The following is a 24,317-nucleotide window of genomic DNA, read 5'->3' as shown; positions in this document are numbered from 1 at the left end:
AGACACGGGTGGTGGGGACGCCTGGCGGTTAAAGCAGTGTCTCGGGTTTGATTCCACTCGTGCACAATGTGTGAAGCATATTTCGTGTGTTCTCAGCCGTACTGTTGCCTGAATATTGCTTAGCGTGGCGTTATATACTCACTCTATTGTTAATGAGGGTTCCATTGCCAATGAGTGAGTGAGTGAGTGAGTATGGTTTTACGGCGCTTTTAGCAATATTCCAGCAATATCACGGCGGGGGAGACCAGAAATGGGCTTCACACATTGTACCCATGTCGGGAATCGAACCCGGGTCTTTAACGAACGCTTTAACCACTAGGCTACCCGGCCGCCCCCATTGTCACTGAGAACAAGCCCGAGATGCAACGTCAACCTGCGTAGTTTAATTTGTTTGTTGGTTGGTTGTTATACGCCACACTCAGCAATATTCCAGCTCTCTGACGGCGGTCTGTAAATAATCGAATCTGCACCAGACGATTCAGTGATTGATATTATAAACATCGATCCACGCAGTTGGGATACGATGACATGCATCAACCAAGTCAGCGAGCCTGACCACCCGATCCCGTTAGTCGCCTCTTACAACAAGCATAGTTGCCTTTTACGGCAAGCATGGGTTGCTGAAGACCTATTCTACCCCGGATCTTCACGAGTGATACAATGACATGCAATCAATCAAGTCACCGGACCCGACCGCCCGATTTCGTTGATCGCCTCTCACGACAGCAACAGGTTGCTGGGGTCCTATATTCTGACCCAGGATCCCCACGGGTAGTGACCTTGTATACATTTGGCATAGATATCGTCAAAACACCCTTCAATTTGTGGAGTTCCATGGAATCGAGTAAACGGGTTCAAATCCCAGATTGGCTCCGAGTATGGTTCTGGTTTGTCAGCACCATACCCATGCCCGGGTGTTTCACCAAAGAAACGTCCAAGGCATATTTTTCCTTTGGCTTTCCTTCCACATTAGCAGTCACGCGGCGATATAACTGAAAACAGTTCAAAGCCGCACCACGCCTTACTTCATTACACTATCATATGTGGGCGCGAAAAGAGCTCGACCAATACTGTTGCGTTTATATGACTTTTATTAGAATATATGCCTCCGCAATGAATCAGGGTAATACTTTAACATCATGATGGCAGTTAAATATACGTTCCTTTGTCGACAAGATTATATTGTCCTTCCCCTTCAGTAAGGTAGATTGTGTTCTGAATATTGGAATATGGAATCAATCCGCTGATCACAGCATATTCCATTCGTGACCATTCGTGTCATTCCGGGACAAGCCGAATGGGGGAACACAGCCATTCTCGTGACCATGTCATCAACTTGGTACCGTCTTCTCGTAATGGACACAGTGATAAATCCAGTCACCTTGCTGTACGAAGCCCATGTTAAAATGGCCATTTATCTGTATACATCACTTTCCAGTTAATTGTACATGTTCTTCGACTCTGATATCATTTTCATGTATAAAGAATGCATTCTGACAGTATTACAATACAACTCCCATTGTTGCAATACAACCCCAAGTATTAGAGTACATCCCCATGTATTAGAGTAGAACTCCATGTATTAAAGTACAACCCCACGTATTAGATAACAACCCCATTTGTTAGAGTACAACCCCATGTATTAGAGCACAACCCCTTGTATTAGAGTACAACCCCACGTATTAAAGTACAACTCCATGTATTAGAGTACAATCCCATGTGTTAGAGTACAACCCCACGTATTAGAGTACAACCCCATTTGTTAGAGTACAACCCCTTGTATTAAAGTACAACTCCATTCACAGACTTCACGTTGTTCTGATCTCTTTATGTCAAAGAATGAGTAACTAAAGAACTAGTAATTTCTCCGCTATATCGTTCGTTAAATTACCAGAAGAATATAGGCCCACAAGAGTCGATCAAACAATTTTGCCCCCAAAATAATTAAATATGACTGTTTGTCAATTAACATTGCCAACATTTCACGGCTTTCTCTACGTCACGTTCGTCCATAGCATCCCCAGTGAAGTCTTGGTGAAGTCAAAGTACGTCATTTATGTTAATGCACTTGTGAGTTTAAAGTCCAATATAACACATGAACAACAGTTCCACAGTGAAACCTCCCTAGGCCTGACCCGGTCGTCTGGGACACCGGCGGTCTGGAACCCCTGCTACTAATGGGGCGTGTTTGAACGAAATATAGAAGTAAAGGGACACAACTCTCCAACATTATTCCTTATTTAAAAAAATTTGATTTACCAAGAAGATTTAACAGGAAACGTTACCGTCCGGTTTTACGGGGTTTTACTGTATACAGACTGAGACAATCACGCCCCGCATTATGCAGAGTGAAATCTTCAAATGGAATATTTAAATGGGAGATCATATCCTTCCATCTTCTCTGAGTAAACTTTGTCAAACTCCTCGTTCTGCGCAACTGTGAACCAGTTCTTCCAGTCCCCCACGCCACCTGGTGATAGATGAACATAACGCTATGTCTGTGACGAGAACATAGTGGACTCTTATTCCCAATAGCTACCTTATACATCATATATACAGTAAACTACGGTTATAACGAACTGAACGGGACCACTCATTTTAGTTCGTTATAACCGTAGTTCGTTATAAACATATATACAGCATAACTACAGCAAATAGTCGGGACAAAAAAGTAAGTTCGTTATATCCGTCAGTTCGTTGTAAGCGTGTTCGTTATAAACGTAGTTTACTGTATTACACTTTTCTGGGAGACACGGCCTTGCGTCTGAGGCGCCTCAATTCGGCGTGCAGAGCTGCGTCCCTCAAGAAATCTTCCCGAGGCAAGGGCGTTAACTGACTATAAAAGTTCAGTTTCCGAGGAAGCCATAGTCAGTTAACGCCATTGACTCGGAAAGATGCCTTTAAGCGTGTCCTTTTTGTTTTGATTTTTTCCTAGGTTTTTCAGCACCATACCCTGCACGTTGGTTTCATAAAAGTGTGGAACCTCTAAGAAATTCATCACTTCGGGTTTTCCTCCCACATCAAGCTGACACGCCGTGACATAATTGGCAGTGTTAAATTGAAAAAGCCACTTCCCGTCACACTGTTAACGTCTGTAGACAGTCAGTGTTGAGCATTCGGGTCGTTTCCGTCACACAGGACGTCGCCCGCACTGGAATCCATGTTCAATCCAGCTTCACGGAGGTGACTCAGCACTACCCGACAGCAGCCATGGAACTGTTCAATTTGTTTGTTTTTGTCTTCACTTTCCTATATGATCAAAACGAACTTGCGTTAGACGGCTTACAGTGAATTCAAGCAGAGACCATATACCGGCTCTGTATTTGATCCATGATTCAAGCAATCACCACTCCATTGCTGCCCAAGGTCACGCAGCTAGCGGAAAAAGCCGCGTAGAAACCGAGTGGGCCCGAGTTGATCCGAGTGGGCCTGAGTCGACCCGAGTGGGTCCGAGCGGTAAGTAATCCAGTCGTCTGACACCAGAACAGGGTCATAAGGTCATACCTAATTTAAACGCCAATCATGGAATATATTTCATGTCCATTATTTCAGTGTTCTTTTGAGAATAAATTCCTACAGAGACAGTGTCCAAAAGGAGATTTTGAATTAAGAATTATGTGATCCACACAATGTGTTGTGTTAAGAAAATTGAATCTCACCTTTTCGGAATACCTGTGGCACACCATCTTGTATCAGTCCTTTTCCCACTTCACTGGCAACGGTTTTCATATTTTCAAAGCCACATTTATCACAGATTCCCTTGATAAGTTCCTCATCTGCCTCCACGCCAAGGAAGTCAGCTAACTGTCGGACCCCAGCGACCGGGTCCTGTAACACACAGCATGGACGTAAATCAACCAACCAACATGCAGAAACTATAAGATACAGACGTTATCACGCGAGAGTGCCAAGTCTCTTCCTAATACAGAATATATGACGCCTGGACCACATTATCCAGTGACCATCGGTACTACGACAGCAATCAACCAAGTCGCCTGACCTGACAAGCCTGACTACCTGACCCTGTTGGGATGGGATGGGATGGGATGGGATGCTGGGGCACGGGTGGCCCAGTCTATCCACTCTAAGGCTCCGCGATTCGCTGTGCAGAGTTGCGTCCCTTGGGCACGCCAGAAACCTATGATTGTGGGTTTGAATCCCGGTTCGCCCCGATTATGTCTGTAGGTTTGTCAGCACCATACCATGGGTTTCACCGAAGTGGTAAACGTCCGAGACCTGCATCACTTCGGGCTTTCCTCCCACATTAAGCTGACACGCCGTGATATAACTGGAATTATAATGTTAAAGGCGGCATTAAACCCAACTCACTCACTCACTCATGGGATGCTGGGGACATGATCCAACCCGGCATCCCAAAGGGTAACGGTACCTAAACATTGCATTTCCATTGTCTAGTCTCGATCGCTGATGTTTGTTTGTAAAAAAGTGAGAGTGGTACATATCTGACCATTTATCCGTGAATGATCCCAAATGGATATAAACACCGCTCTTGAGTTATTTATCAACACATCTCAACAAGCTCCTCGCAGCGATAGCCCGTTCGCGGAGCTCTCTCTACTATCGCTGCCAGCAGTCAAAACTCCCCACTGTGATAGGTGGCCCCAACCATATGCTTGGAGTTGAACTCGCAACCGAATGACCGTTATGTTTACAAATAAGTGACGACTGTCGTGACGCCGAATAAACTTACCCCTGCTAAAATACTTTCTTTGTTCGTCAATTTGAATTTCTATTTCATTAAAACTATCATGTTATTGATATAGTAAGAATGTACGGGAGAAGTTGGTTGATTTTCCGTTAGTCTGCTCTCTCGATCCAATCTGATTATACAAACAACAAAGTAAATTCATCTGGGAAACATGGTCAGTCGTAAACCTTTTCAAAATTCACTATGATGGCATTCCCAAAGACATAAACAAAAGTATGAACGTCACTACATTTGGGGTTAGAGGGCAAATTTCCAGATTCCAGATTCGCCCACACTGGTGGCAGCGATGTTACCGAGAGTGTAACGGTGTCACGCGCTGGGAAGGAGCTTGACATCTCAAGTTTGTGAGGTACGAGTGACGCTGTCAAGGAGCTTTTGTATTTACGCCACATGCCACGGGAACTGTTTGTGTGTCATACTGGTAAAAATAATCTTACAATGTTTCAGAAACAAAGACCTTATTTTATTTTGTGGGTTCGTGATTGAACAATGAGCCAGATGCGTATTCAATTCCATTCAAGGCTGAAGGCACCCATAGTGTCGAGGCTTCCAGGAAAGGACTAACACTGCGAGGAGCTTGGGGTATTCGGAGGTAACCGAATAGAAGTTGCTATTAGATCTGTATCAGATATACTACGCCCCAACATACACACACAAACACCAACCCCTTCACCCCCTACCTCCCAACCTACACACATACACCACAAACACATCTTCCTCTAACCCACACAAACATATACCCATCACCACACACACACATGCACGCACGCACACACACACACGCACGCAGGAACGCACGCACACACACAAGAACGCGCGCACACACACGCACGCACACATACACGAATGCACGCACGCACACACGCACGCACACAAACATCAACAAACACACACATCAACACACATAAAGGCATCACCCGCCAACCCCACAAACGCTCTGTATTCTTATCATAATTCACATATATTAATCGTTTGGTGTAATATTATCAACAACAATAACAATTGTTTGACTTCTTTGTGACCTATATTTCCCCAAAGAATAATGTGCATTCAGCATGTTTCTGTTTCCAGCGCACCTCCCTTAGTTTGGCCATTACCAAGGTGTCACGCTGATACGGACCCACCAGTGGTCTAGTGGTCTCCGTGGTCTTGTGGTAGAGCGTCCGACCGGAGAGCGGAAGGTCCGGGGTTCGATCCCCGGCCGCGTCATACCAAAAGACGTTAAAAGATGGTACTTGTTGTTACCCTGTCTGGCGCTCGGCATTAAGGGGCTAAAACAAGGACTGGTCGGAGTCAGTATACTGTGTCTGAGTGGGGTATACATGTTAAACTGCGGCATGGTATCTCAGTGAGCTAGAACTATAAATCGGCATCAGTCCGAACTAGTACAAGCAAACACACACACGTACATGCACGTCATGCAGAGTTTCGTCCCCTGGGCACGCCAGAAACCTATGATTGTGGGTTCGAATCCCGGTTCGCCCCGATTATGTTTCTAGGTTTGTCAGCACCATACCCGTGCTCGTGGGTTTCATCGAAGTGGTAAACGTCTGAGACCTGCATCACTTCGGGCTTCCCTCCCACATTAAGCTGACACGCCGTGATATAACTGGAATACTGTTAAAAGCGGCGCTAAACCCAACTCACTCACTACCCCGAATTCAACCCTAGAAAAACTCCGGGGCATTTTTAAGTATTTTAAATCTATAGTGTGAGTGGAGTGCCTGTGAGCGTTTAAGTGATTAATACTTCATACAGTGAGTGAGTGAGTTGGGTTTAACGCCGCTTTTAACAATATTACAGTTATATCACGGCGTGTCAGCTTAATGTGTTAAAGTACGAAGTGATGCAGGTCTCAGACGTTTAACAGTTCGGTGAAACCCACAAGCACAGAGTATGGTGCTGACAAATCTAGAAACATAACCAGGGCGAACCGGGATTCGAACCCACAATCATAGGTTTCAGGCGTGCTCATTGGACGCAACTCTGCACAGCGAATCGTGGCGCCTTAGACGACTGGGCCACCCACGGGTGATCGGGTCTCATTACCATGTAGCGTCACCGTATGAGATTCCCTGTTCGTGGCCCGGGGCAGCAATTGAGGCAGGTATTGAGTGATCGTTTCAAAGAGGGTTTGAATGTCAGCTGTATGTGAGACCAAGGGTTCTTTATAATGTATACACGAGTAAATTGTATGGGTTTTTAGATACAGTAGACAAAGTTGTACTGCTCACATGTGCTCACATGTGCCATACGACGTGTGTCGTAAGGTCTCCCAGCCCTTCAATAGGATTTGCTGACTCTATTCAAGTCAACACAAAGACTCATTTATTAATAGCTCCGAGAACGCGAATTCCAAATCGCCTATTCAAACCTACGTCTCCGGTGATCGTGAGTTCGAAAACTAGATTCGCCTTGAACGCGATTCTTGGTTTGTCAGCAGTAAATTCTACCAAAGTGGTGAACTTTGGGCTTTCCTCTCACAGAAGACTCGCCGTGATATCACTTAAACTCTGTTCAAACGGCGTGAAACTCAAGTCACTCACTACCTATCGAGATCCGTGAAGATCTGGGTTAGAATAGGTCTTCAGCAACCCATGCTTACCGGAAGAGGCGACTAACGGAACAAATTGATATCCTACAGATATCCTACAGATATCCTACAGATATCAAGCACTAGTATGTATGGTCTTGTGCGCGTGAAGATCTGGGAGAGAATTGGTCTTCAGCATGTCATGTCATCGTACCCCAAATGCGTAGATCGATGATCATTCTATCAATCACTAGATTGTCTGATCCAGACTCGATTAGTTACAGACAACCGGCATATAACTGGAATATTGTTGAGTGTGGCGTGTAAAAAAAACCAAACAAAACAAACACAACCTATCGATCTACAACTCAAAACCTCAAAATTTAGGACAAAACTTATGAATACATGCCTTTTTCATGTCTTCATAGTACATTATCTGTATTGGGAGTTGGGGATTTTGTTCCTTTGCTCTTATATAGCTTAGGGTGTTGTCGAACCAGGAGCCCCAGTCAACTGAAATATACAAAAAAGTCAGGCGTTTTATTGTCACCAAATCAGGAGCCCCAGTCAACTGAAATATACAAGAAGTCAGGCGTTTTATTGTCACCAAATCAGGAGCCCCAGTCAACTGAAATATACAAGAAGTCAGGCGTTTTATTGTCGCCAAATCAGGAGCCCCAGTCAACTGAAATATACAAGAAGTCAGGCGTTTTATTGTCGCCAAATAAGGAGCCCCAGTCAACTGAAATATACAAGAAGTCAGGCGTTTTATTGTCGCCAAATCAGGAGCCCCAGTCAACTGAAATATACAAGAAGTCAGGCGTTTTATTGTCGCCAAATCAGGAGCCCCAGTCAACGGAAATATACAAGAAGTCAGGCGTTTTATTGTCGCCAAATAAGGAGCCCCAGTCAACTGAAATATACAAGAAGTCAGGCGTTTTATTGTCGCCAAATCAGGAGCCCCAGTCAACGGAAATATACAAGAAGTCAGGCGTTTTATTGTCGCCAAATCAGGAGCCCCAGTCAACGGAAATATACAAGAAGTCAGGCGTTTTATTGTCGCCAAATCAGGAGCCCCAGTCAACGGAAATATACAAGAAGTCAGGCGTTTTATTGTCGCCAAATCAGGAGCCCCTGTCAACTGAAATATACAAGAAGTCAGGCGTTTTATTGTCGCCAAATCAGGAGCCCCAGTCAACGGAAATATACAAGAAGTCAGGCGTTTTATTGTCGCCAAATCAGGAGCCCCAGTCAACGGAAATATACAAGAAGTCAGGCGTTTTATTTTATCCAAATCAGGAGCCCCAGTCAACGGAAATATACAAGAAGTCAGGCGTTTTATTGTCGCCAAATCAGGAGCCCCAGTCAACGGAAATATACAAGAAGTCAGGCGTTTTATTGTCGCCAAATCAGGAGCCCCTGTCAACTGAAATATACAAGAAGTCAGGCGTTTTATTGTCGCCAAATCAGGAGCCCCAGTCAACGGAAATATACAAGAAGTCAGGCGTTTTATTGTCGCCAAATCAGGAGCCCCTGTCAACTGAAATATACAAGAAGTCAGGCGTTTTATTGTCGCCAAATCAGGAGCCCCAGTCAACTGAAACATACAAGAAGTCAGGCGTTTTATTGTCTCCAAATCAAGAGCCCCAGTCAACGGAAATATACAAGAAGTCAGGCGTTTTATTGTCGCCAAATCAGGAGCCCCAGTCAACGGAAATATACAAGAAGTCAGGCGTTTTATTTTATCCAAATCAGGAGCCCCAGTCAACGGAAATATACAAGAAGTCAGGCGTTTTATTTTATCCAAATCAGGAGCCCCAGTCAACGGAAATATACAAGAAGTCAGGCGTTTTATTGTTTCCAAATCAGGAGCCCCAGTCAACGGAAATATACAAGAAGTCAGGCGTTTTATTGTCGCCAAATCAGGAGCCCCAGTCAACGGAAATATACAAGAAGTCAGGCGTTTTATTGTCGCCAAATCAGGAGCCCCAGTCAACGGAAATAAACAAGAAGTCAGGCGTTTTATTGTCGCCAAATCAGGAGCCCCAGTCAACGGAAATATACAAGAAGTCAGGCGTTTTATTGTCGCCAAATATGGAGCCCCAGTCAACTGAAATATACAAGAAGTCAGGCGTTTTATTGTTTCCAAATCAGGAGCCCGAGTCAACGGAAATATACAGACGTCAACGGAAATTTATCGTCGTCAGTTATTTCCTACATATCTTGAATGTGAAAATCAAAATTCCAATTTAAAGTGAGTGAGTGAGTTGGGTTTAACGCCGCTTTTAACATTATTCCAGTTATATCACGGCGTGTCAGCTTAATGTGGGAGGAAAGCCCCAAGTGATGCAGGTCTTAGACGTTTACCACTTCGGTGAAACCCACGAGCACGGCTAAGGTGCTGATAAACCTAGAAACAGTCCCTTCAGTCTAAAGCCCTATAATACTTTATAACTAGTATTTCTGTCTGACAATGTGATATATGCTATACTACTACTCATAACGTCACCGACACTCAAGCGGTGTGTGGCGCTCAAGCAGTGTTTATCAATCTCATCAGATTTCACGAAAATGCCAAAGTAGATCATTAAAATTTAAAAAAATAGAATTCTGATCCTAACAACCCAATGGTTTTAGAAACATAAAAAGAAAAGAAGGGCCCGTTTTCTTCATTTCTACCGTTGACGAAGGTTTTGTGAAGTGAAATATGTGAATCAGTTTAAACAATTTTCATTTGAAAAAAGGCCTAAAGGTAAAGTTCCATATATCACAGCGGAGTAAGTTAGTGAATGTAGTGTAACGACTCTTTAGCAATATTCTGACCTGACAGGGGAACAGAAGAAATGGGCCTCGCACACTGTACATATATAATGGGAAGCGAACCCGGGCCTTCAGCGTTATGATCCAACGTTTCTACTTGGCTATTCCCGCCCTTCTACACAACATAAACAGTAGGATTTGTGCCACAAAAGTCTAGTTATCAAACCAAGGATAGCGTTATCGATGCGATAAACCAGTCGGATAAACTTGTTATCATGATCCGATCTGAGGTCACCTGACAAGAACTACTTCAATTGACCTCCATGCGACCATGGACTGCCCACTTGATCAACAGCCTTCTGCATAACATTCCTATCGTTCTGTTGTGGGCTCCCGAGGGGAAGTGTTTCTATCTATAAACACGGCAGCTAACATATAGCTCTATACGCAGGCGGTACCAAATCAAGCATTGTATTCATACGCTATTTCTGTTGTTCCTTAAGTCGAAAATGCGTCTTAAACTTAAACGATTATTTTTAAGATGACAGGCTAGCATTATACAATTTGTCATATTTCTGCGTTTGACTACTACTACTGCTGCTGATAATGATGATGATGATGATGATGATGATAATGACGCTGCTGCTGCTGCTGCTGATGCTGCTGCTGCTGCTTATGATGATGATGATGATGATGATGATAAAAAAATATTGTCTGCTCCAGACTCGACAATTTACAGACCTCCGCCACATAGATGGAATATTGCACAATGCGGCGTTAAACAACAAACAAACACAATACTACTACTACCACTACTACTACTACTACTACTACTAATAATAATAATAATAATAATAATACCCAGCCCATTCAAAAACAGATGGAGGTAGTCCTTCCATTCCCCGTGGTAGTTATACATATCCTTTAATGCTCTGTGGTGGTTGTAGAAGGACACGGTCAGGTCTTTAGGGTTCCTGAGCACGTGTACGATCTTGCACTTCTTCTCCACAATCTGTTGGGGGAGCTGCCCAAACTGGACGTGTGTGTTGAGAACCCGGGGGGAGGGTGCAGCGTCTAAGACCGACTGGGGACAACACTCTATCATCATGTCTCCCTTCCACTTGTCTCTGATGTTCTCCGCCTTTCTTGCCGACAGCTGACTGAGAATCTCCCAGAACCAATGGGTTCCTGCAAGAGTAGTTGGAACATTTGTATTTGTGTATTAACCCCTTGATCTCACACGATAACTTGCGCTAATGATGAAAATACCAATGTTTCCACGTCTCTAGATGAGATAAACATGTTATTTGACAAATTGATATCCCATATATATCTATATCAAAGACAAGTTCTATGGTTTTGTGCGCTTAAAGATCCGGGTGAGAATTGATCTTCAGCAAACTATGTTTGTCTGAGAGGCGACTAACGGATTCGGGTGGTCAGCTTTGCCGACTTGGTTGGTGAATGTCATCGTATCCCAACTTTATAGATCGATGCTCATGATGTCAGTCACTTGATTATTTACAGACCGCCATGATATAGCTGGAATATTGCTGAGTGCGGCGTAAAACAAGAAACTAATGTATGGTTTGCACTGTCATCTCCATCGATACGTATCCAGTGCAGGAGAAATAAACACACAACATCAACATCTCAAGCGATACTTATCCAGTGCAGGAGAAATAAACACACACCATCAACATCTCAAGCGATACGTATCCAGTGCAGGAGAAATAAACACACACCATCAACATCTCAAGCGATACTTATCCAGTGCAGAAGAAATAAACACACACCATCAACATCTCAAGCGATACGTATCCAGTGCAGGAGAAATAAACACACACCATCAACATCTCAAGCGATACTTATCCAGTGCAGGAGAAATAAACACACACCATCAACATCTCAAGCGATACGTATCCAGTGCAGGAGAAATAAACACACACCATCAACATCTCAAGCGATACTTATCCAGTGCAGGAGAAATAAACACACACCATCAACATCTCAAGCGATACTTATCCAGTGCAGGAGAAATAAACACACACCATCAACATCTCAAGCGATACTTATCCAGTGCAGGAGAAATAAAGACACACCATCAACATCTCAAGCGATACGTATCCAGTGCAGGAGAAATAAAGACACACCATCAACATCTCAAGCGATACTTATCCAGTGCAGGAGAAATAAACACACACCATCAACATCTCAAGCGATACTTATCCAGTGCAGAAGAAATAAACACACACCATCAACATCTCAAGCGATACGTATCCAGTGCAGAAGAAATAAACACACACCATCAACATCTCAAGCGATACTTATCCAGTGCAGAAGAAATAAACACACACCATCAACATCTCAAGCGATACGTATCCAGTGCAGGAGAAATAAACACACACCATCAACATCTCAAGCGATACTTATCCAGTGCAGAAGAAATAAACACACACCATCAACATCTCAAGCGATACGTATCCAGTGCAGGAGAAATAAACACACACCATCAACATCTCAAGCGATACTTATCCAGTGCAGAAGAAATAAACACACACCATCAACATCTCAAGCGATACGTATCCAGTGCAGGAGAAATAAACACACACCATCAACATCTCAAGCGATACTTATCCAGTGCAGAAGAAATAAACACACACCATCAACATCTCAAGCGATACTTATCCAGTGCAGAAGAAATAAACACACACCATCAACATCTCAAGCGATACTTATCCAGTGCAGAAGAAATAAACACACCATCTCCATCGACACTTATCCAGTACAGGAGAAATAAACACACACACACACCATCTCAAGCAATACTTATCCAGTGCAGAAGAAATAAACACACCATCTCCATCGACACTTATCCAGTACAGGAGAAATAAACACACACACACACACCATCTCAAGCAATACTTATCCAGTGCAGAAGAAATAAACACACCATCTCCATCGACACTTATCCAGTACAGGAGAAATAAACACACACCAGCTCAATCGATACTTATCCAGAACAGGACAAACACACACCACCATCTCTATCGACACTTATCCAGTACAGGAGAAATAAACACAGACCACCGTCTCAATCGATACTTATCCAGTAGAGGAGAAAAAAACAACACCATCAACATGGACACTTATCCAGTACAGGAGAAATAAACACCACCATCTCCATCGACACTTATACAGTGCAGGAGAAATAAACACCACCATCAACATCGACACTTATCCAGTGCAGGAGAAATAAACACCACCATCTACATCGATACTTATCCAGGGCAGGAGAAATAAACACCACCATCAACATGGACACTTTTCCAGTGCAGGAGGAATAAACACCACCATCAACATGGACACTTATCCAGTGCAGGGGAAATAAACACCACCATCTCAATCGACACTTATCCAGTACAGGAGAAATAAACACACACCATCTCCATCGATACTTTTCCAGTGCAGGAGAAATAAACACCACCATCAGCATGGATACTTATCCAGTGCAGGAGAAATAACACAACCATCTCCATCGATACTTTTCCAGTGCAGGTGAAATAAACACCACCATCTACATCGATACTTATCCGGTACAGGAGAAATAAACACACACCATCTCAATCGACACTTATCCAGTACAGGAGAAATAAACACACATCATCTCCATCGATACTTATCCAGTACAGGAGAAATAAACACACCACCATCTCCATCGACACTTATCCAGTACAGGAGAAATAAACACACACCATCTCAATCGAAACTTATCCAGTACAGGAGAAATAAACACGGACCACCGTCTCAATCGATACTTATCCAGTGCAGGAGAATTAAACACACACCATCTCAATCGACACTTATCCAGTACAGGAGAAATAAACACACATCATCTCAATCGACACTTATCCAGTACAGGACAAACACACACCACCATCTACATCGATACTTATCCGGTACAGGAGAAATAAACACACACCATCTCAATCGACACTTATCCAGTACAGGTGAAATAAACACACACCATCTCCATCGATACTTATCCAGTACAGGAGAAATAAACACACACCATCTCCATCGACACTTATCCAGTACAGGAGAAATAAACACACACCATCTCCATCGATACTTATCCAGTACAGGAGAAATAAACACACCACAATCTCCATCGACACTTATCCAGTGCAGGAGAAATAAACACACACCATCTCAATCGACACTTATCCAGTAGAGGAGAAATAAACACGGACCACCGTCTCAATCGATACTTATCCAGTACAGGACAAGCTAATACCACCATCTCCATCGATACTTATCCAGTACAAGGGAAATAAACACACACCATCTCAATCGATACTTATCCAGTACAGGACAAACACATACCAGCTTTTGGGAAGCAGCTAAGTAGTACGTCATCTGCACGTATCTCCATGGAGCGGAAGTTGCTGATGATGTCCACACTGAACACCTTGGGGAAGTAGACCCCTCCACACTCCTGAACGTCCAGCGTGCACCCGCCGCCATCTTGGAGATGAAGAACATTCGGTTCCATTTCTCAGTTTAATCTGAAACATATCAGAATTGAATCCAAGAAGAGACAGTGACGCGCTCTCGCGAATTTTAACGCTTCTTTAAAATGTTTTAGATGGAGGAAATGCGACAATGTCATAGATCCGTTAGATCGCATTTGTAACGTAATGGGTCGTTTTGAACAAAAGCTGTGCACCTAATATTTTCCGTTGTCACATCGCATGGCAACGCTATCCGTCAAATCAAACGCCGCGCGTCGCATCGAATCACAACAACGTCCACCCTGCTGCCCATCTCAACACCGTCCGTTGCAGGGTAACGTCATGCGTAACATCAAACGTCGCGCGTAGCATCGAATCACAACAACGTCCACCCTGTTATTCATCTCAACACCGTCCGTCGCAGGGTAACGTCATCCGTCACGTCAAACGGCGCGCGTCGCATCGAATCACAACAACGTCCAGCCTGCTAACCCATCTGAACACCGTCCGTCGCATTCAAGCGTCATCGATCACTCATAGGTACTGTAAAGCGTATCGATATTTCCTCTATTAAACGCTGGGTCTCTAATACAAGCCAGGTCTCTAATACACGTTGGGTCAGCCGCTCTCCCGAAATTAGTAGACGGCCTTGCGTCTTATAGGGGAAATACGGTTGTTTATTTGGCCACACTATGTAGAACTAGGCCATAACCCTGATTGTTTCGATGATGAGACTTAACGAAGGCATATCTTTGGCATGCAAATGATAATGTGTATGAAGCTGTTAAGGCGTGTTCGATGGCGAACAGACTCGGAACAGGCAAATTTACTCAAGACATTGAAACAACCGACAATGAATGTGAAATATCACATTTTAAAAAGTGTTTGTATTTTTTATATTCATGACAACATGTGTGTCTACAAACCCTTTTGTGATCAATATCCATTGCCATCTCAAGCAACTACCTGAGGGATTTGTCAGGAGAGGATTTGAAAGTCCTTAAGAAAAAACTCCTCCCTTCAAAAGGACACTCAAACAATACCCCGACATCACTGAAGTCATAGCACAGGTTACTTATCATAACAACTGATCTTGATTAAATTTATTTCAGAACTGGCTCAATTAAGCAAATAATACAGGAACCACTGTTTCATGGCCACAATTGCCTCATTTATTTCACACGCTGGCGTATAAGCCGTGAAATCCTAAAATTAAGATGACATTGTCAAATCAGGTAAAATGTTTATAAAGTGTGTTGGAGAAATATATTCCTCTAAGATTTTTAAAACTATTTCTACAACCTATCACCCCAACAAAATGGGGAATGGCATATTCGATTTTCAAGAAATGACTTGTCGTACTGATTTGCAAGAATTGGCTTGATGAGTGCACAAGAGATTGCGATGAAATTAAAACATATATCTTTGGACTTTGGAGGGTTATTTGTCAACTTCTTTTGAAAAACTATGTGTTTTGAACATTAATTTTTAACCAGTCAAGACTATGGGAATTTTAATTTTGAACTTTAGCAATATTTGTTACATATATGACCCCTTTTCGGAATGTTTTAAGATAGCGGACCTTTGTACCCCATGTAGTTCCGCGTTGCAAGAGAGCACCGTTTCCAAAGTGCTGTTGCCATCATGGAAGAATGGAGATCAACCATTCATAAAGCGCCCGGTTCCAAATTAAAATAAGAGGTATCACAAACGAAGTAGGTTTATCTATTCTTATTCGAAAATGTAGTTTTTGCATACAGGGTTATATATCTGCGTCATGGCGGAAAATAATCCCTAGTGTTACATGTTCAAAGGTCGGCGAATTCAGTTGATGAATTGACTACTCCATGGCCATCAAGTAGGTCACTGAAATAGGTCATCACGATATGGTCAGTAACGCCGTCCTGAACGGTGTTCCAAATATATCACGGCGTGTCAGCTTGAAGTGGGACCAATATTAACAATGCAACCTCGTTAATGCGGAAACCTCTCCGGTCGATTAAGGTTAAACACCTTTACCAAATTACATAAAGGACAATAATACTTATTATAATGAATGTATAGTATCTACCTAAACAGATCCCATTGGGAACTGGTGATGACAATTATATTAATGGATCAGTGAAAATCATCGACACCGGTTGTACGCGAAATGTTTACGTGATTCGTTTATCCGAAGTGTGTGTATGCTAATTTCATAAGCAACGATACCGTCATCAATAACAAGGTTTCCCAGACTCTCTCTCTCTCTCTCTCTCTTTCTTTCTCTCTCTCTCTCTCTCTCTCTCCCGTCTGTGTGTGTGCCTCTCTCTCTCTCTCTCTCTCTCTCTCTCTCTCTCTCAGTCTGACTCTCTCGGCGTTGCAGTTGGTAAAGAGGGGTTTGTGTTTCATTTCCCTAGGTGATATCCAACCAATTGAGGCAATTACGAAGACCTATTTACTTGTTCCACGAATAGTCCTGTGACATTTAACTCATAATGGCATCAGATCAGATCAGTCCTCTCCACAGGGTAAGCTTTGTTAAGCTTCTGACATTTTGAAAGATAAACCGTAGTTCCAAATTTCGAGTCGAGTATTCCTTTCTTACACAAAATCAAATTTACTGAAAACTAGTCTAGATCCCACCTCTAACCACCTTCTACATGTCTAGCGGCTATAACATGAACATAATGTATCCCTACGCAACAGTAAATAAGCGACCTCTTCACGACACATCGGATTGTGTAAAATAACTGGATATTACCATTTACATTAGTATATTTGTATCATTTACATTCACACAAAAATGACATGTTAAACGTAAGAAACGTGTTGTTGCTTTAAATTCATAAACTTTAACAAATGCAAGTTAACAGTTTTCTAAGTTAACATCGGCGAGTGCGAGAGTGTCCGATCAAATTTTAGAAGAAACTTCTACTAACGTGTTGTGACTTATATCAACTCGTCCTTTTCAAACGCTTGCAACGAAAACACCAGGAACACATACAAAAATGCAAGCAATAATGATAATAATATTCCAGTTGTACCGGTCTCAATGGTCAGACATGTTCTCATTTTTGCCGTTGTCATTCCGTTGTCGTGAATTTTCTCGTGACATAAATTTTAAAAACAAACGTACAGGTAATGTCGAGCACATTAGAAAGTTGGGCAAAAGTGACATGGTTGTTCACTGTAAAGCGGATTATCAATTAAAAGCTTCTTTACTCATGACAACCCCGTGAGACAGAAATACTGTTCAAAGCGGCGTTATTTCCCAAGTTGTTATCTACTGTACCACGTGCCTGGGGTGGGGACCAGAACCCCACCCCCTCTACCCGTGCCCCTGGGTGCGTCGGGAGGGGGTCCTGTGTGGTCTGACGATGACAGGTCATGGGTACGACGCTGTTGGAAATCTTATTCCAGTACGTATGACAACAAACATGTAAACATACAAAGTACGCGAGGAATTCTGTAACATATACATGTAGTTCATCGACCTTACCTTGGGTGTCCTTACCGTATTTTTGCCTATTGACATAAACCACGAGAACACGTTCTAAGGCTGAAAATCGTTCCTCTTGGTCGTATTCTGAAATCGGTTGGGACCAGGTTTGGTTGGAGAGGAGTTGCCGATTCAACTCTCGCTACCTCTGCCTCGAAATATATGTACTATGTACGACGCCCATGGAACGGGTTACAAAAACTACGGTGGGTCGGTAAGGCTAAAAATCACGTTCCTTCGTTCTGAAGTAAATGTCTACCAGACAAGGAGGCTTGGTTGACCATGGGTAGAGTTTTGTGGATTAAGCGATCGCTCGTGTCAACGATTCACGAACAACTCCTAACATGTACACTATATGAAGCCCATGTGCCGTCAGGACATAGTAACAATACGTCAGAAAATCTCACTTTCGTTGTCAAGGTTACCTGTTATGTGTCCACATCCGTCAATTCAGTAGTGATCGATGCTTTGTTGACTGTGGGCGACCTACTTTAAGCAGCCGAAATAAGGAGTCCGACAGTTTGGGTCACCATGGTTACCTCCCCTTGTGACAGAATAAACACACCAACTGGTCATGCAATCTCGAGTGCATGATACATGTCGAACTTTCCTAATACAAAATATGAGATAAAAGTGGTACTCGACAAGGTAATATGTGTGTTCTGTTTAAGACACACTGTACTTACAATCGTGTGGAATATCAGGGAGTTACATCACATTTCGCCTTGGGGCTTGTTAGGTAAATGTTGCCATCCATCTGTGTTGACAGAAAGGACTTATATACGACTCTAGTCAGTCAGCTGAACGTCACACATTGTATATGTGGTGACTTAAGGAATTTGTTTCAGCAATAAAAAGCACACGGCTCATTTAGCTTCAAGAAATAGGGTCTTTTTTGCATTGAAGACATTTAATATTACTTCGACGTAATCAAATTTCAATTCTGTACCAAAACTGGCCAAATACGATTACAATTACTGATTTCTACTGACTTGGTTGATGCATGTCATCGATCCCAATTGCGAAGGTTGATGCTCATGATGTCAGTCAATGGATTGTCTGGTCCAGAGGCGATTATTTACAGACGGCCGTCATATAGCTGGAATATTGCTGAGTGCGGCGTTAAACAATTAACAAACAAACTGACTTCTAAACATTATCATATTAATTGGTTGAGTTAACGTCGTTTAACAGTATTTCGTATGCATACACTATTATTCGATTTAATCATCCTATATTACCATTGAATAAGCCTAATGTATAGGTAAAAGACGAACTCCGTGGACATTCCAGGGAAGAACTGGTCCCCAGCATCGAAATGTCAGATAGGTCCACATTGAAGCACATGTACACGATCCATTGTATTGAAGCACATGTACGCTCCATTGTATTGAAGCACATGTATACAACCCATTGTCTTGAAGCACATGCACACAGTCCAGTGTCTTGAAGCACAAGTACACAATCCATTGTTTGTTTCTTGTTAAACGCCGCATTTCAGTTACATGACGACGGTCGGTAATTAATCGAGTCTGGGCCAGACAAGCCAGTGATTGCCATCATGAGCATCGATCCACGTAACTGGGATACGATGACATTCATTAACCAAGTCAGTGAGCCTGACCACCCGATCCCGTTAGTCGCCTCTTACGACCATCTTCCCTAGGCAAGAGAGTTAACTGACTTTAAAAGTCCATCTTCCCTAGGCAAGAGAGTTAATTGACCTTAAAAGTCCATCTTCCCTAGGCAAGAGTGTTAACTGACTTTAAAAGTCCAGTTTCCACCCTTGCCTAACTTGGCTGGAATTCCCGGGCTCGATCGTAGCGCCACCAATGGTTATTACGAGTTATGTCCCTTCTAAGCCTCTCCTATGGACCAATCAGATTCCATCACTTGCATTTGTTTCAAACAAAACAGTGGCGCCCAGTCAAGACGATCTGACCGATAATGAAGATCTATGTTGTGATAAAACGGGTCTTACATCGCGAAGTGCGTCAAATCACGCGAGCGCCTTTATTAAAAACATGAAAATGTTTGGAAAATATCTGTTGACAAGGAGTTGGCGATGCACATGCTGTGCAAATCTTGCAATCGACCGAAATCTGCGCGACAGTTTACAAACCGGATTTCGATTTCGTTGCGCGATTTTGATTGGACTATGCATAGACTCGTTAGTCCAGCCAAATTCTTACTCCATAATAACAGCCTAGTTCGGCAAGGGTGGAAACTAAGGTGAGGTGAAAGTGGGTTTACCGTCGCGTGAAAGGTTATTGTACTTATATTGCGACGTGTATGTACGCGTGCGTGCGTGCGTGCGTGCGTGTGTGTGCTTATACTAGTCCGGACTGCTGCCGATTTATAGTGCTAGAGCACATTGAGATACCATGCCACAGTTTAACATGAATACCCCACTCAGACACAGTATACTGACCAGTCCTTGTTTTGTACCATCTTTTAACGTCTTTTGGTATGACCCGGTCTGGGATCGGACCCCGGGCCTTCTGCTCTCCAGGCGGACGCTCTACCACTAGACCACTTGACCACGGAGGCGGTCTGCTTTTGTATTGAAGCACATGTACAAAAACCACTGCATCAAAACTCATGTACACAATCCTTTGTATGGAAGAACATGTACACAATCTTTTGTAGACTAGCGGCAATATGTGGCTTCAAGGCTAGCGGCAATATGTGGCTTCAAGGCTAGTGGCTATATGTGGCTTCAAGGCTAGCTGCTATATGTGGCTTCAAGGCTAGCGGCAATATGTGGCTTCAAGGCTAGCGGCAATATGTGGCTTCAAGGCTAGTGGCTATATGTGGCTTCAAGGCTAGCTGCTATATGTGGCTTCAAGGCTAGCGGCAATATGTGGCTTCAAGGCTAGCGGCAATATGTGGCTTCAAGGCTAGTGGCTATATGTGGCTTCAAGGCTAGCTGCTATATGTGGCTGCAAGGCTACCGGCAATATGTGGCTTCAAGGCAAGCGGCTATATGTGGCTTCAAGGCTACCGGCAATATGTGGCTTCAAGGCTACCGGCAATATGTGGCTTCAAGGCTAGCGGCAAAATGTGGCTTCAAGGCTACCGGCAATATGTGGCTTCAAGGCTGGCGGCAAAATGTGGCTTCACGGCAAACGGTAGACTAACACTTAGTCAATGAAAACATGTCTTTAAAATAAAACACGATCTTGGAAAGAACATTTCCACTTCGGCTTTTCAAAGCAGACTAGATTAAATTACCTAAACAATATAATTACCACAGGACTACCTTCCAGCCTACTCAAGTGTCCCAAAAGGTATAAATAGACGCAGTTAAAACGCCTCGTGCAGTAGTGCAGATCAGCAAACGTTTCTATCTGTAATGAAAGTCAATGGTGTCAAACAATCCACAGAACGTTTAACCGGGTGTAATACCATGCGGCGTGACATCATTATTGACTTTGCAAAGTAGGCCATGAACTATCTTGAACCACATGCATACCCCAACGGCCATGCACTCTACGAAGGGCTGTTTGTGCCATAACAGTATATGTCGTGCGGTCAGTTTATTGTGATGTGATATATGAAGATTCTCATTCGGCTTCTGATTTATACTTATTACCCTGACCCGTGAATAGATACGGATATAAACCGCTGGTGTCAGAATGACTGCACCACGGTGTTGATAAAATGTTTGTTTCTTTGCCATACTCAGCAATATTCCAGCTATATGACGGCGGTCTGTAAATAATCGAGTCTGGACCAGACAATGCAGTGATTGACATCATTGGTATCGATCTACGCAATTGGGATACGATGACATGTATCAACCACGTCAGCGAGTTTGACCACCCGATCCCGTTAGTAGGTACAAAATGTAATTTGCAACACACCCAATACAGAACACCCACCAAATGACTACCTGTTGTGCAGAATGGAAAGATGCTAAGGTGGTTCTTTCTTTGGTTTTAAACCTACCTGAATTTGACAAAATTAATTCCAATTGCAATTATTTTCGACATGCAAACATTGTTCACCTAACAATCTGAATCAAGACACTATGGCTATAAAGTGAGTGAGTGAGTGAGTGAGGTTTAACGCCGCTTTTAGCAATATTCCAGCAATATCACGGGGGGGGGGGGGGGGGGCGGGCACCAGAAATGGGCTTCACATATTGTACCCATGTCGGGAATCGAACCCGGGTCTTCGGCGTGACGAGCTAACGCTTTAACCACTAGGCTACCTGACCGCCCCTATGGCTATAAAGACTGTTCAGTGCAGGCGAGTCCTGTCACTGGCTGGAAATATAAATATAAAATCTCAACGCCAGAGAATAACCAGCGTCGAATATCTCCCGAAACAGATTCCATTGGGCTTGAGAGGCAAACATTATATGAGTGAGTGAGTATGGTTTTACACCGCTTTTAGCAATATTCCAGCAATATCACGGCGGGGGACACCAGAAATGGAAAAGGAAAATTATATGAATGGATCACTGAAAATCAGTGTTGGCGACAGGTATTCGCTAAAGGTATAAGCATGTCCTGCCCTACCGGTGTCAGCCGCCACCATTTGCATTCAAACACAATTGTTTATTTGTTGCCTTATACCGCATAGCAGAACTTCTATCATGCGTCGCCGGCCTGTGAAGAAATTGGACAATCAAGTGAGGGACCAGACAAGCAAGTGATGGACCAGACAATCAGACAATCAAGTGATGGACCAGGCAAGCAAGTGAAGGACGAGACAAGCAAGTGATGGACCAGACAATCAAGTGATGGACCAGACAATCAAGTGAAGGACCAGAAAGGGAGGGATGGACTAGGCAAGCAAGTGATGGACCAGACAATCAAGTGATGGACCAGACAAGCAAGTGAAGGACCAGACAAGCAAGTGAAGGACCAGACAAGCAAGTGATGGACCAGACAATCAAGTGATGGATCATGCCTACCGCAATTTTACTATGCATCCGACATCTTACCCACAGTCGATGAATAACAGATGGCGCCTGCTGGAGGTGTCTTGTAACTTTTCTCATTGCTATTTCACCCTGCAGCCACGTACACAATCGCACATATTTTTCATTTCCCAGTATCTTCGAACAGGGATAGTACATTTCAAAGGTCACAATCTTCTCTCGTGTCAGCTGTCAAGGCTCGTTGATAACCCTAATGTGATAACAAGGTCATAATCAAGGTCAACCTCTACTCAAAATAAACAAAAATATAAGGCGTTGTCAAACGCTCGGCATAAAGGGGGTAAAACAAGGACTGGTCGGCTCGGAGTCAGTATACTGTGTCTGAGTGGGGTATTCATGTTAAACTTCGGCATGGTACCTCAGTGTGCTAGCACAATAACTCGGCATAGGACCGGACCAGTAGAAGCAGCCACAACCACAAACACACACACACACACACACACGCACACATACACACGCACGCACGCACGCACACACACACGCACACACACACACACACACACACACACACACACACACACACACACACACATATACACACACACACATGAAGCAGAAGTGGTATGCACAATGTTGTGCATGGATGCCGGAGAAGTCTATTGAGAGATTGGTTATACGAGTTCGAGACTAAACGAGATACTGCTGTGTGGCAGAAACACTTTGTGTGAGGCAGTAATAATATCAGTGGTAGTTGGATATACTTGACCTGATATCTTGATTCTGCCTTCTGTCCAAGGGCGTATGTTTCGGCCCCCGGAAAGCAGCTCTGGGTGATGACGGAAGACAAAACTCAGCGTGATGTTTTAGACGACAGCAGCCATGTTTATTTTTGCAGGTTGAAATAGGTCAAAAGGGTACATGTTGATAAGAACGTGACAGAACGCACACCGGGGCTGAGTGGCCAGTGTTCCCGGGTGCGGAGACCCGCTCTGTCACTTACACACATCGATGTTCTGCCTGTCTCCCTGACTTATTGGTGTTGGTGGTGCTTTAAGTGTTTAAGAGGTCGCCTTCTGCCTTAGCAATTTCGGCTGACCTGTCCCTCTTTGGGACTCCTGTGTGTGAGTAGGGCACACATATCTATTGCGAGTTCACAGGAAATCTGTTTTTTGTATTGATATAATATCATTTTTAACTTTGGCTGCTCTGTTTATATACGTTCGAGTAGCTGTCCATCTGTCAGAAATAGAGTTAATTTGGCCTTCGCTATCTTGGCTTTAGGAGATCTGTGACAGATATGCATATGGGACCTAACTGTAATTCTTGTTTTAACAGAGCCCGAACTGGGGCGTGGTCTTGACATTCCAGTAACAAGTGAGCAATGGATTCAGGTTGATTGCAAGATGAAC

At 43.4% G+C, this 24,317-nt stretch overlaps 1 protein-coding gene across 4 annotated transcripts; it reads right to left on the bottom strand.

Annotated features, from left to right (window-relative positions):
• Positions 1-1,081: 1,081 nt before the first annotated feature.
• On the bottom strand, positions 1,082-23,094 carry LOC124128581 (sulfotransferase 1C2-like). Of its 4 annotated transcripts, none has more exons than XM_048393568.1 (6): positions 22,972-23,094; positions 14,409-14,590; positions 10,884-11,210; positions 7,672-7,775; positions 3,660-3,828; positions 1,082-2,470 (listed from the first exon to the last, which is right to left on the bottom strand). In XM_048393568.1, the coding sequence occupies exons 2-6, from the start codon at positions 14,575-14,577 to the stop codon at positions 2,358-2,360; spliced, it is 882 nt and encodes a 293-aa protein (XP_048249525.1). In that variant the 5' UTR covers positions 14,578-14,590; positions 22,972-23,094; the 3' UTR covers positions 1,082-2,357. The 4 variants fall into 4 exon arrangements, with proteins under 4 accessions (XP_048249525.1, XP_048249526.1, XP_048249524.1 ...); XM_048393569.1 differs by lacking the exon at positions 22,972-23,094 and adding an exon at positions 18,704-18,881; XM_048393567.1 differs by lacking the exon at positions 22,972-23,094 and adding an exon at positions 18,443-18,651.
• Between the last annotated feature and the right edge of the window lie 1,223 nt (positions 23,095-24,317).

The sequence above is a fragment of the Haliotis rufescens genome, unplaced genomic scaffold, assembly GCF_023055435.1.
Source record: "Haliotis rufescens isolate VD_foot unplaced genomic scaffold, xgHalRufe1.0.p SCAF_12, whole genome shotgun sequence".
In the NCBI taxonomy this organism is placed as follows: domain Eukaryota; kingdom Metazoa; phylum Mollusca; class Gastropoda; order Lepetellida; family Haliotidae; genus Haliotis; species Haliotis rufescens.
This window is presented reverse-complemented; position numbering and strand designations above follow the sequence as displayed.

Bases quoted from the DNA above. Each gene is read 5' to 3' on its own strand.
- LOC124128581 (XM_048393568.1), bottom strand. From the start codon at position 14,577: ATGGAACCGAATGTTCTTCATCTCCAAGATGGCGGCGGGTGCACGCTG. The intron at 11,211-14,408 runs GTATGTGTTTGT...CTACTCTTGCAG, and splicing joins TAGCTGCTTCCCAAAAGCTG to GAACCCATTGGTTCTGGGAG. The intron at 7,776-10,883 runs GTATTATTATTA...TGTATATTTCAG, and splicing joins TCTGTTTTTGAATGGGCTGG to TTGACTGGGGCTCCTGGTTC.